We start from the raw sequence: 14,146 nt of genomic DNA, 5'->3' as shown, positions 1-14,146 counted from the left end.
GTCAAAACAAACACATGTGCCGTACACACACACACACACACACACACACACACACACACACACACACACACACACACACACACACACGTTCCTCCATCAGAAACTATTGTTGCAGTCTAAGCCCTTTGTTGCAAGTTACCCAGTCTTTCAACTCACTAGGCCAGCTAGACTGAAGGCTTCTGGTAAGTAGTATAAGCGGAGCATAAAAGAGCCCTGTGCTCTGTTCCTAACTTCCTGGATCACCACATCAAACAGGTTTAACCACATGAACCCCAGTGTCATTATAGTTTTAACCTTAGCGTCATATTAGGTGAACATCCTGCAACAAATGGGCTAGCTATAGCATTCGGCGGGAATAGATCTACAAGCTCACAAGCTTGAGCTTGTACAGTATAGATCGGCTATTTTCTGCGAAGGGTTTTTTTTGTGGAGGGGGAAAGAAGGTGGGCACCGAGTATAGAGCCCTGGGGGACTCCGGTCAACCAAAGTATATTTAAGGGTTTAAGTGGACGAGAGAGTGCTCACAAATGTCAGCTACGGTGCTGAGGAGATGGCATTTTTACGACTTGGGTTAGATCTGTGTTGTCCTGTGTTGAGCTGCGTGCGTGCGTGCGTGCGTGCGTGCGTGCGTGCGTGCGTGCGTGCGTGCGCATAATGCAGCTGTTTATCAGCAGACCTCACAAGAGAACGAATAGTACAAAAGTGGACTAGTATAAATAAGCACAAAATTACATTACTTAACAGGAGACGATAAGAATGGGAGGGAGCAAAAGTACAGAACAAGAGAGAGACATACTGTACACCGTAGAGTCACGGTCAGGGAGATGGAACCGTATGCGTATAAACCATAATAGAGCAGTATGCGTATATAAATGGTAATAGATAGTAGCATGAGAAAGCCAGAGACAGAAAATGAGGATCTATATAGAGTGCTCAAGCAGAAGCACTTAGTGGCCAGATGCCTCCAGATGAGTCTGAATGCCTGAATGATTTAGCCCTGATCAAAGAATGATGTGACAGGGCTCCTAAAGTGCATCCCCCTGGCCTCCTCAGCTTGTCTTTGAACCGCTATAAAATCACACCAGGGCTGCAGGATGTTACAAATCTACTGACTGTCCTCTCGGAGACTGAAGGTCAAAGAGAGGCGATGATTGGACATGATGCGCAATAAAGTCTCATGCTGTATTATAATATTTCGTTGCTGCCTTTCCCTAAAAAAAATAAAGATGTAGCGTGTAAGTGTTTTGTAGGAGCTGTCAAACTACCCACCATTCAATACAGGTTTCCGCCCGCTGTCTAAAACGGCTACCACGGGGCACCCCGTCGGTGACAACAGTTGACTTTACCAATTATTCCACCAGATGATGCCTGTTTACTTTAGGATGTGATGCCCCTGTTTGTTCCCTCATCCTTTCTACCGTGTCTGTGACCCCCGCTCCACTTCCTACTGGCCCGAGACCCCTTCACCTAATCCTCTCTAACCCCTGATAGCTTTATGGCTTGGTATAATTGACTTTAGGATGAGAGGAAGAAAGGGCCGGGAACCACAGCTTAAACCCGTAATTGGTTCAGGCCTGGAAACTGATACAGACGCGGCAGTGCAGCGGCCACGCAGGCCTCCCTCCCTCCCTCCCTCCCTCCTGCCCGTGCGCCTGCCTGCCTGCCCGTGCTCCCCTGGTCAGAAAAACAAACATGGAATGGAGAAATGTTTTTTCCTGGCTCACGCCTCGGTCCCATGGCACACGTACGGCCTGCCAGCTAACCACTGGACGAATGGAAGAGGCGCGGGGGCCGCTCTCAGTTCTGTGACTGTCGCACAGTTAACGCAGAGAGAGAGAGGGGGGGTGGGCTAAAGTTTAGGTTCACCCAGAAGCATCATACTAAGGCTATTCAGTTTATTCATATTAAAAAAAAATGCTGCATTTCTGCAGTTGGTATATCCACCATTTCTGAGATCTACACATTGAGAAAGGTCAAGAAGAAAAAATCATGGTTTGCCAATGATAGTAAAATTCTCCGGCACTGAAATTATTTATTAATTAATACAAGTTTTGCAAAGAAACACCTCTCTCTCTCTCTCTCTCTCTCTCTCTCTTGCCTGTATTATTATATTTATCATTTAAAACTTTAAAGTTATAGGCTGACACCTCCATGCATTACATTTCTCTGAAGAAAGAAGCAATGATGAGTATAGGGCAGCATGACATAGGCCTACAGCAAATGGCCTGGCCTATGCAGCTATACTAGGAATTGAACCGGGGACTCACCGTCAGGCAACCATTCAACCATCACGTCGGCCCATTTATCCATCCCTTAGTGTGCGTCGACAGTCCTCTTGTTTGCTGTTTTAAACATAAATTCAATTAGGGAGCACCAGTGTGAGCTTATTCAGCAGCAGCTGTATGGCTCCTGCTGTACATTACCTTTCCAACAGGCCAGTCCTAAAGTACCAGTCTGTAGTACAAAACTGTATGAGCTTATATACTCCCTCCCCCCCTCTATCTGCTTCAGGTGTGTTGGAGATCAAATCAGTGGATGTTGGAGTGGTGGCGATCAAAGGCCTCAGCAGTAACTACTACCTGGCCATCAAAAAGAACGGAGAGCTGTATGGAGCGGTGAGTTCACATATTCCATCCATCCATCCATCCATCCATCTTCAACCGCTTATCTGTAGTCGGGGTCGCGGGGGCAACAGCTCCACCAGAGAGTTCCAGACTTCCCTCTCCAGAGCGACATTAGTGACTTCCTCCTGGGGGGATCCCGAGACGTTCCAAGGCCAGTGAGTCGATGTGTTTCCTCCAACTGCGCCTTGGTCTGCCCCGGGGTCTCCTCCCAGTGGGACGTGCCTCGAGGACCTCCCTAGGGAGACGCCCGAGAGGCATTCTAACCAGATGGCCGAACCACCTAAACTGGCTCCTTTCCAGGCGAATAAGCAGCGACTCTACTCCGAGTCTCTCTCGCGTGACTGAACTTCTCACCCTATCGCTAAGGGAGATGCCAGCCACATATTCCAGTGGTTTTCAGCCAGTGGTCCTTGAGGGGGTTCCAGGTGGTCCCCATGCTAAATGATGTAGAGTTGGTGACCAAATGGACCCTTATAGATCTTTAACTCTTGAGAGCGTAAAATGAAACCAAGGGTCCATTTGGTTTCATTTTACACTCTCAAAAGTTAGATTATTGGTGAACGTCTAAGATAAGATAAATAAGATAAATAAGATAAATAAGATTTATAATTCTATTTATAATAGAAGAATTGTGATTTCGATCAACATTTGCCTGTTATCTCTCCTAATGATACCAACATTAATACAGCATGGGATTGTGGGCAACATCTTATCCAACAATGGCAACAAATGAATTCTACATTTTGGGTCTGAGAGGCTAAATCTCATCAAATGGTCGTCCGTGGCTCAAATGCCCAAAAAATAATTACCCTTGATACGAAAAAACATATTCAGCCACTTGTAAGCGGCAACTTTGTACCACCACACTGATCCGGCGGTCAAACAACAGTGCAACGTGAGAGCTCAGGACTGGACCATAGTTCCCTTCCTACCCTGAAAGCTCAAGGATAGGATAGGAGAGGACAGGAGAGGAGAGGAGAGGAGAGGAGAGGAGAGGAGAGGAGAGGAGAGGAGAGGAGAGGAGAGGAGAGGAGAGGAGAGGCCCAGGTTGACACAAAAAGCTGAACTCCACGACACTATACAAGCTCTCCACAAGTTAGAGACAGTCCATCTCTGGGCTGTCTTGACTCTTGAGTGCTTTAAAAAAAAAAACACAACAATGAACAAGGCAGCAAGACTCTCTGTTCCAGAAATATAGGCACCACAAACAGCCCAACCTGTGTGAGCCCTGTCCTGTCCACTACCTTACCTCCGCTCCCATTCAGAAAAGGGAAACACAATCCCCTCAGCTTCTCTATTCTGCATCAGTCCCTCTGGGGGGAAGAGTGGCCCTTGTTTTCTCTGTTTTCTCTGTCCCACTCCCCCCCCCCCCCCCCCCCTCCCCCGCCTCTTGTCTCTCCCGTTACTTTGAAAGGGCCTAACTTTCGGCGTGTCTCTCTGGAGTCGCACCACAGATGAAATGACACACGGTAGAAAGAAAAAGAAAGAAAGAAAGAAAGAAAGGCATTCTGCTGCATGGCCTGTAACCAAATTCCCATGACGTCTTCCGCAACCAGCTATAGTAACACACTAAGCGAAGGGCCCGGGATACCATTACAACCAGCTATAGTAACACACTAAGCGAAGGGCCCGGGATACCATTACAACCAGCTATAGTAACACACTAAGCGAAGGGCCCGGGATACCATTACAACCAGCTATAGTAACACACTAAGCGAAGGGCCCGGGATACCATTACAACCAGCTATAGTAACACACTAAGCGAAGGGCCTGGGATACCATTACAACCAGCTATAGTAACACACTAAGCGAAGGGCCTGGGATACCATTACAACCAGCTATAGTAACACACTAAGCGAAGGGCCTGGGATACCATTACAACCAGCTATAGTAACACACTAAGCGAAGGGCCTGGGATACCATTACAACCAGCTATAGTAACACACTAAGCGAAGGGCCTTGGATACCATTACAACCAGCTATAGTAACACACTAAGCGAAGGGCCCGGGATACCATTACAACCAGCTATAGTAACACACTAAGCGAAGGGCCCGGGATACCATTACAACCAGCTATAGTAACACACTAAGCGAAGGGCCCGGGATACCATTACAACCAGCTATAGTAACACACTAAGCGAAGGGCCCGGGATACCATTACAACCAGCTATAGTAACACACTAAGCGAAGGGCCCGGGATACCATTACAACCAGCTATAGTAACACACTAAGCGAAGGGCCCGGGATACCATTACAACCAGCTATAGTAACACACTAAGCGAAGGGCCTGGGATACCATTACAACCAGCTATAGTAACACACTAAGCGAAGGGCCTGGGATACCATTACAACCAGCTATAGTAACACACTAAGCGAAGGGCCTGGGATACCATTACAACCAGCTATAGTAACACACTAAGCGAAGGGCCCGGGATACCATTACAACCAGCTATAGTAACACACTAAGCGAAGGGCCTGGGATACCATTACAACCAGCTATAGTAACACACTAAGCGAAGGGCCTGGGATACCATTACAACCAGCTATAGTAACACACTAAGCGAAGGGCCTGGGATACCATTACAACCAGCTATAGTAACACACTAAGCGAAGGGCCCGGGATACCATTACAACCAGCTATAGTAACACACTAAGCGAAGGGCCCGGGATACCATTACAACCAGCTATAGTAACACACTAAGCGAAGGGCCCGGGATACCATTACAACCAGCTATAGTAACACACTAAGCGAAGGGCCCGGGATACCATTACACTGGATGGGTTTAGAGACAGTGGCTTCTTTATCCGGGCAGTAGTCAAATGAAAACATTATTTCATTATATCACCAGATTGATACATGGAAATGAAACACATGTAAATGGCACGCTTCGGTTTCTCTACCAACGTCAAACTTAATTAAACCACTGAATGAAAACGGATTTCATTATGAATGATAAACGCATTCAACTATTATGCTCATAATTTTGTGCAATATTTCACAATTCTTTGAGTGGTGCAAACCACTCCAACAACCAGCTTTGTCTGTATGTTTGTGTACCTGTGTACGTGTCCGTGCACCTGTGTACGTGTCCGTGCACAGGTGAGCATGGTTACCATGGTCACTGACATTACGTCAGACCACAGCTGATCAGGCTATATAAGACCTTGCACCACTCAGTTCACACGGGTGTGATTTTTTTTTTTAGCAATCAATATTTTTCCGCATGGTTTCGAATTTGCATATGGAGCCATTTCTGGGCAGGATTGCACATCTGGTAAAGTGTTAATGGCCGGTGTGTTCCCGCATGGAGACGTTGCTTCATTGCACTACTTTCATGTCACTTGTGATTGTTGTTTCAGTTCCGATCGCTGTTTATTCAACATTATTCACACCCACTTTAATTGAGTCATTGTTTCTAATCAGCCATGCTTTTCTACACACCAGCTTCTCGTTCTCACAACATACAAATAGCGACTCCTACACTGGATCTTGAGGATTGAGCTGCCACACACGGTGCTGCTGGCAATTAAACCCCACGGGGTTTGCACGCCAGACAATAGCAGATCTACAAGCTCACAGCGCGTCGCAAAATACGACATTGTGAGCCTGTGGATTGTCTATTATTTTCGGCACGCCAAGTCTGTTGTACGGTGGAGTATAAATTATTGTGACCAATGTTAGTTACAGTAAACGGCTGCACAGTGTCTACAAACTATGCTCATTTTTGCTTTGGGAACATTCAGTTTCACTTCTGGAACCAATTTGAACAGCTGTGGCCTGGGAGAGTGAGAAAGAGAAGAGAGTGTGTGCGTGTGCATGTGTGTGTGTGCGTGGTGCGTGCATGCATGCACACCCGTATACACACATGCGCATGTGTATCCACACGTACGTGCATGTGTGTGTACGTATGTGTTTTGCGGAAGGTACATTCTTGGTTGTGAGTATATCCACTGGCTGATGATGATGGGCTCTCGGCCACCAGTGGATCTTCCAGTAAACTGCTCTCAGATCCCCTTTCTCCTCATTGACTTGTGGCTGTGGTCAGCAGGTCTCCTCATTGACCACCTGTGGCTGTGGTCAGCAGGTCTCATTGACCTGTGGCTGTGGTCAGCAGGGTAATGTAATGTAAGCCACAGTCATCGTGTGATTCGCGTCATAACGCCCGTCGTTTTGTCACAATGATTCAACTTCAGTGGTTCCCAAACTTTTTAACCCCCGGGACCCAAACGATAGTGAAAATAGTACATCTACAAGCTCACAACGTGTCGCGAGCTTGTAGATCGGCTATTTCCACTACTAGGCTACTTAAACATTTATTTTTTCTAATTTATCTTTGATTTTCTTTTTTTTTCTTCAAAAAAATCATTGAATTTGTTTTTAAATCATGACAAATTTTCCTTTTTTTGCTCAAATGGACCCTAACGGGTCCCTAATGGGTCCATTTGGTTCCATTTGTACACTCTCAGAGTTACAGACCCATTAGGGTCCATTTGGTTCCATTTGTACACTCTCAGAGTTACAGACCCATTAGGTTCCATTTGGTTCCAAACTATCATTTAGCTGAGGACCCCCTGGAACTCCCTCAAGGACCCCTGGGGGTCCCCGGACCCCACTTTGGGAACCAATGTTCTATGGGGTGACTATTCTGTGAAGGTGAAGAGATCTGATGCAGTGTGTCGGGAATAGGATCGGATCGGATCGGATTGGATCAAATCAATCAATACATGGATGTCAGTACATGGGTGTCAGTACATGATGTCATTGACTATTCACAGCTTTGGCCATATATCGTACACAAACATAAACCGTATTAAGCATTATCATTAATGGATTACATCTTTAGATTTTGCATGTTTTCCATTTTCTCCTTAACGGTTACCAAACTGACCGAGTGCCGCGCTACGAGCTTGTAGATTTTTTGAAAATTCATGAAAATGTGGTGCAAATCTTTGAATATATTTTCTTTCCCAGCGAACGTTTTTAAGTCAAATCTTTGCTTATGGGTGATCCCTGGAACAACATATTTTCAGATGGGGGTCTGTGGCCTAATTCAGAAAATTCTGGGGGTCCTTGACATGGAAAAGGTTGAGCACCACTGGCAGTTTTCTGAAAAACCTAATGTTTCGTTCTCAAACTATTTCATGTCAAGGACCCCAAAGATTATATGTAATTGACCCACATCTGTAAATGTTGTCCCAGCAGGGACCTCCCCAGAAGGAAAGATTTGACTTAAAAACGTTCGTGGCTTGTAGATCTGCTATTTTTCAATAGCGAAAGTAGAACATCATGCTTAAAAGTAGAATCCATTAAAACACGACAATGAAGTAACTTCCGTAATCGATTCCCTATCCCAAGCTAGTTCCATCATGCCATAGACCCTACTGAAATTAGCTGAATACAATGGCTTCCTCAGAAATCAAACAGACCACAATATACTTTGGAAAACGGTCGGCAGTAATGTCAAGTCATAGTGGAGTCATAGCTTTGAGTCATAGTCAATGGGCTAAACATGGTAGACCACCACTATCGTCCTAAAGTCCTTTAACAAGCTTAAATTTAGTGTTGCATTTTCTAGCGTCGGCTTTGATTTTGCTAAAAATAGTTTGTACATCCTACAATCAAACGTGTGAAAATCGTCCTCTGCATTAAATCAGGCTTTATGGCCAACTGTAGTACCAGTGGTGAGAAGATGAATCAAAGAGGAGACACTGTCACTGATTGGAAGAGGATTTGAGGAAGTGGAAAGCTCTCCAACCACATTTTTTTTACGGTTGTGTTGCTCAATGAACAAAATAACAGATTTTTCAACAAAGTGTGTTTTATGGTGGGGATACCCCGCGGTGCATCCGGTTTGGCCAGAGCGTCTATCTCTATACAAACACGATTGGCTGTGTTGGCGGGAGGGAGGGAAGCCTGGTGAGGACGGTGATCCTTGTGTACTATGCCCGGCGCCTAGTCTGTCTCAGTGGGGACTGTTGGAACAACGGGAGGCATAGGACGGCCTGTTTGTCTCAGGCCTCATTCACACCTAAAGGACACCTGTCTTGTCCGTGTCTTGTGTCTTGTCCGTGTTTAATGGCCGCTCCAATGTCACATGGAGGGGAGGAGGGAAGAACACAGCCATCAAACAAGACGGTCTTGTCAAACCATGTGACTTCCATTGGAAATGCATTGGAGCGGCCATTAAACACGGACAAGACACAAGACGGGTGTCTTTTAGGTGTGAATGAGGCCTCAGTGTGGGGACTGTTGGAACGGGAGGCGTAGGACGGGAAGCACTACATCGTCCTCCCGGTGGGGGTTCCTCACTGGCAGGAGAGCCATATTAATAAGCAACTACTAAAATTGGGAGAAAAAGGGGCATACCATTTTTTTTTTTAAGTAAATGAAGCATATATTGTGTTAGTTCATGCAGGAACACGGGAGTCATACTCACCACCCTCAGCTGTAATCAGCTGTCGCACTGCTGACTGAGTCATTGTTTCTAATCAGCCATGCTTTTCTACACACCAGCTTCTCGTTCTCACAACATACAAATAGCGACTCCTACACTGGATCTGAGGATTGAGCTGCCACACACGGTGCTGCTGGCAATTAAGCTTTGCCAGTTTCCCTCCATCCCAGCCTTGAAATAAATGTTTTGCATTGTCTCGCTTTGGTTCCGCTCTTTTATATCCATGGGGGGTTTCTGCATTGTGTTTTGCCACGATTTTGCTTAGCATATACCGCTCGGCTAATTCAGGAACATCTTAAAAGAGCAGAGCCATCAACGCCGAGTCTAGGCCTAACCGTATTCCATTTCTTGCAATAAATTGTTAAATCTGATCTATGATGTGAGTGTTCCTGACTAAATAATAATTAGTTCAACTGAAAAACGTGTCGTGGCACGACAGGAGTCACTTAGCGCAGTATAAATTAGCCCTTATTCTTCAGCGAGACTTTCAGATCAGTGGCTCTAAAATGTAATCCATTTACTGCGTGTTCCTTCTACTGGTGAGTGCAGCTGTCCCTCGACAATAGCGTGATGTCTGATCATATCCTTATGTCTGTTCTATTCAAGAAAAACATTGCCCCAGTTTAACTTTTACATAATGTCGGTCGCTCTCTCTCTCTCTACTTTTCTCTCATTGCCTTGGCACTCGGTGGCGCGCTACGAGCTTGTAGATCTGCTATTTCTCAATAGCTAAAGTATAACATAATGCTTAAAACACCAATAGGGGTTCCCGTTCAGAATTAAAACGGCCAATCGGTTGACAGTTAGTTACACACAATTACCAACTGATGTCCAACTCAACTTATAAATGGCTGAGTTTCATCCACTCTGAGAACTTCTGGGAACTCAGTCAGATTTACAGTTGGAGGCCATCGATATTGTCCTTTTCTTTTTGCTGAGGTTTGCGTGATCTGCGCAAAAGGACAGTTAACCCATTTTGGGCGGGAACCCCTTTTGGTGTTTTAAACATTATGTTATAATTTAGCTATTGAAAAATAGCAGATCTACAAGCTCATAGCGCACCACCGAGTGGCGCGCTACGAGCTTGTAGGTCTGCTATTTTTGAAAAATCGTGAAAATATATATTTCAGAAAACAGAGGATTTAGAAGGATTTTTTTTAAATTTTGAGGTCAGGCCTAAATGGGTCAAATGATAAGGGACAATATCGGTGGCACCCAACTGTACACACAATTACCAACTGATGTCCAACTCAACTTATAAATGGCTGAGTTTCATCCACTCTGAGAACTTCTGGGAACTCAGTCAGATTTACATCGTCTCATACCGTTCCTTTTCTTTTCTCTCCCTTTTCTCCAGAAAGAGTTTGGTCCGGACTGCCGCTTGATCGAGCGCATCGAGGAGAACAAGTACAACACGTACGCTTCAGCAGAAAACCGCAACAGGAAGAACAAACCCATGTTTGTTGGACTCAACACCAATGGCAAACCCAAGAATGGGAGGAAGACACGCAGGAAAAATACCGCCACTCACTTTCTGCCCATTGTGGTTCAGCCACGGTGATTTGGACGTTTTTCTCTCTACCGCGTGGCTCGGTGAACTGGAGGGGTTGGATGTTATTTTGGAGTAACGGTGGACTTGGAGTAGTGGCTAATTTAATCAGATCTGTATATGAGGAGGATTTGCTGCACTGAGGAGGAGAGAAACAGGAACTTCTAGACTATAGGAACTTATCTCTATACGGAGAGAAGAAAATGGTTTCTGTTCGGCTAAAGACATTTCTATTTTTCAAGAGAGGCTTCTATGCTAAAAGAACGGACAGAAATGATACCAACCGGGACACAGGCATGTTTTATTTCTTGTGTTAAATTATAATAATGTACACGTCGGGCACAGATGGAAATATGGAGAGAGAAAGAGAGAAAAGACAGCTTTTTCTGTGCCAAACCTTTATTTTATACCCGGATGAAACAGTTGGACACAGAAAGGGAACGGATAATGGGATCCCTGATGACCTTGGGGGCGGGGCGTAGGTTGTCTTATATGTGTAAATGTGTGTGATCTGCATGGATGCAGTTATTTATGCAATACTAACTCCTATGGGTTATTTATGCTGTACTAACTCGTATGAGGAACTGAGATGGAACAGATTGTTTATTTTATTTTATTTGAGATTTGTGTCCACGTGAATTTACTCCATAACTACATTTACCACCAGAAGCACTTGACTGGGGAGAGACTAAGAGGAGAGCAAATCGATGCTTCGTCTCACGGCGGCCACGTCGCTCGGAAAAAAGTAATGGATTTATTTTCTTTTTTCGAGTGACGTGGTCGTGTAACGAAGGATAAGTCGGGCTAGAGGGGGGGAGGCAAAAGGAAGGAAAAGGAAAGCAAGGGAAGGATGCTTCATCAAACGATTGTCATTGTGCGCCGAAAATAGCAGCATTGTGAACTTGTAGATTGGCTATTTTTGTCACCGTCCTATGACAAAGTATAACCCAGGCTTTAAGGGAGAAAGGTGTGGCTGGGTATAAAGGAGGTGAAGGAACAAGAAAGGAACATAAGAAAGATGGAGGGTTGGCAGATTTGGAACACTACGAAATTAGTCAGAAAGAGAAAAATGTAGTCAAGCTATCACCATCACATAAACAACGCATATTAACATAAAACAGTCACTGCATTGGGTTTGTCTCCTTCATTCCTAATCCTTTCACCTTGACTGCTTTAAAAGATTATTTATTTTATGTAATATTTAACAACAGAAAAGAACAAAAACATGGAAAGGACAAATTCTTTTTTAAACATTTATGCTTTTCTTTTTTGAATACTAATCTATCATTTAAACATGAATAAAATAAATATATTTCTCTTTAATTTGTTCTATTTATGTTATTTTCAGCCTCTTGAGAGGATTCCAGCATGGTCCCCCAGCAAAATGTGTTGATGTAGCATTCAAATCAGTTTAATCCATTCAGAACGGGAACCCCTTTTGGTGTTTTAAGGATTATGTTATACTTTAGCTATTGAAATTGAATAGCAGATCTACAAGCTCATAGCGCGGCACCGAGTCCCGCGCCACGAGCTTGTAGATCTGCTATTTTTGAAAAATCTTGAAAATGTGGCCCGAATCTTAGAATATATATTCTTTCACAGTGAACGTTTTTAACTCAAATCTTTGCTTCTGGGGGGGTCCACGGAACAACATATTTTCAAATGGGGGTTGGCGGCCAATTACATATAATTTTAGGGTCCTTGACATGAAATATTGAGCACCACTGATATTGAAACATGAGGTTTTTCTGAAAGTTGTCATGATTTAGAAGACATTTTTTTAAATTCGATGTAATCAATGTAACCCTAATTTCATTTTGAAACCTTTTGGATATTTTTGAAACGTTTTAACTAGGGCTGTGAGTCGGGACTCTCTGGCATTAGCCAGACCGATAACGTGTATCAGTCTGGACTTCGGCATATAGAGCGTTGCAGTCCCACCCCCGACGAGAGGCCCGGAAGAGAAGAGAAGTCCCGTTCATTTTCCTCATAGACCTTTCAAAAAGGTTTGAAAGGTTTTGGGCCGATCAAATAATTAGAAAGACGAAAATAAAGGCAGGGTACAACACTTTTTGTTTTGTTTTTCTTCTTACAAATGATTTGATCGGCCCAAAACATTGTGTTTATTGTCATGATTTGTCACAACATAGAGTTGTCTTTGTCCGCGCGGCGTAAACGTCTTTAAATAAATACTTTTTGAAATGTCTATGGGGAAAATTAACAGGGAATTCTCTGCGGGGTCCCTCGTCGTCATGAAAGGGGGCGGGACTGCGACGCTCTATAGGCAGAGAGTATGGCGATAAGAGCACCCCTCACTTCACACGGGTGTGATTTTTTTCAAGACGGGCACCAGTTTTGGGGTTGATCTTGTTGCTATAGAGCAACATATATATTTTTTTTTTGTCATATTTGAATAAATATTTGAAGTTTCTCCGAAAACTTCAAACTCCGGATTTAGAAGGCCTTTTTATGTTTTAGAATCGGCCTCAGTCCTAAATGGGTTAACCATTTAAAGACCAGTATCTCTGTAATAATGAGGAAAACCTTCACAGCAAACATGAGCTGTGGCTCAGGAGGTAGAGCGGGTCGTCCAATGATCCATGGGTCGGTGGTTCGAATCCCGGCTCCTCCTGTCCACATGTGGAACCCTACATTGCCTCCAATGAGTCGGTCGGTGTGAGCTTGCCACCATTGGTGTGTGAATGTGGGAAGTGAGGACGCTGGCATCGACTGCTCCCCGCTTCACCTCCCAAATGTATGAATGAATGAACCTTTTAAAGCGCTTTTAGCACTTGGAAAAGCACTATAAAAATGCAATTCATTATCATTATGATGTCACTTTGTGGGGACTCCGAGGGTCAACCAAGTATAGGCTTTTAAGTGGTTAAATCAGGCTTCATACTAACTAGATCATATGGGCAACTGGCGGCCTGGGGGCCACATGTGGCCCCCCACCTTCACTTAATGTGGCCCTCAGGTAGAATTCTGATATATTATTGATTTGCAAACATGACCCGCTTTAAATACTTCTAAACCTCTAAATTAGTAGCTTGTTATTTTGATCAGCGTTTGCCTGATATCTCTCCTAAATACAGCATGGAATTGTGGACTAAAACTAAAAATGTTTAGTTTTGGGTCTGGGAGACTAAACCTCATCAAATGGTGCTTCCGTGGCTAAAAATGCAGAATAAATAGTGGGCCCTGGTATCAAACATGGTTGAAAACCACTGAATTAGGGCATTCATTCACAAAAAGCAAACCTGAAATGTTAAGACGTGGAGATGCAAGGTTTCTGCTGGACAGCAGCGATATGTTAGAGCACCGCCGATGTACACATGGCTTCCTAGAGGAGAAACACTGTCTTTTTTATGTGAGAACAACAAAGACAGAGAGGGCTTTTTCCTATGGCCCCTCTCGCATGCACACGCACACACACACACACACACACACACACACACGCACACACACAGTCATTGCAGTAACAAAATATCGACTAATATTTCTGTCCATGTTGAGAC

At 44.4% G+C, this 14,146-nt stretch overlaps 1 protein-coding gene across 1 annotated transcript in view; it reads left to right on the top strand.

Moving 5' to 3' along the window:
• The window catches only part of LOC306939256 (fibroblast growth factor 10-like), a 37,056-nt gene extending 25,424 nt beyond the window's left edge, over window positions 1-11,632 (top strand). The window contains exons 2-3 of the mRNA XM_079523812.1: window positions 2,512-2,615; window positions 10,437-11,632. Of these exons, the coding sequence (XP_079379938.1) occupies window positions 2,512-2,615; window positions 10,437-10,640 (308 nt within the window). The 3' untranslated portion in view covers window positions 10,641-11,632. The remainder of the gene's footprint in view (window positions 1-2,511; window positions 2,616-10,436) is intronic.
• The last annotated feature ends 2,514 nt before the right edge of the window (window positions 11,633-14,146 follow it).

Source organism: Electrona antarctica (genome assembly GCF_951216825.1).
Source record: "Electrona antarctica genome assembly, chromosome: 16".
Classification (NCBI taxonomy): Eukaryota; Metazoa; Chordata; class Actinopteri; order Myctophiformes; family Myctophidae; genus Electrona; species Electrona antarctica.
Note: the sequence above shows the minus strand (reverse complement) of the source record. Positions and strands in the feature narration are given on the sequence as shown.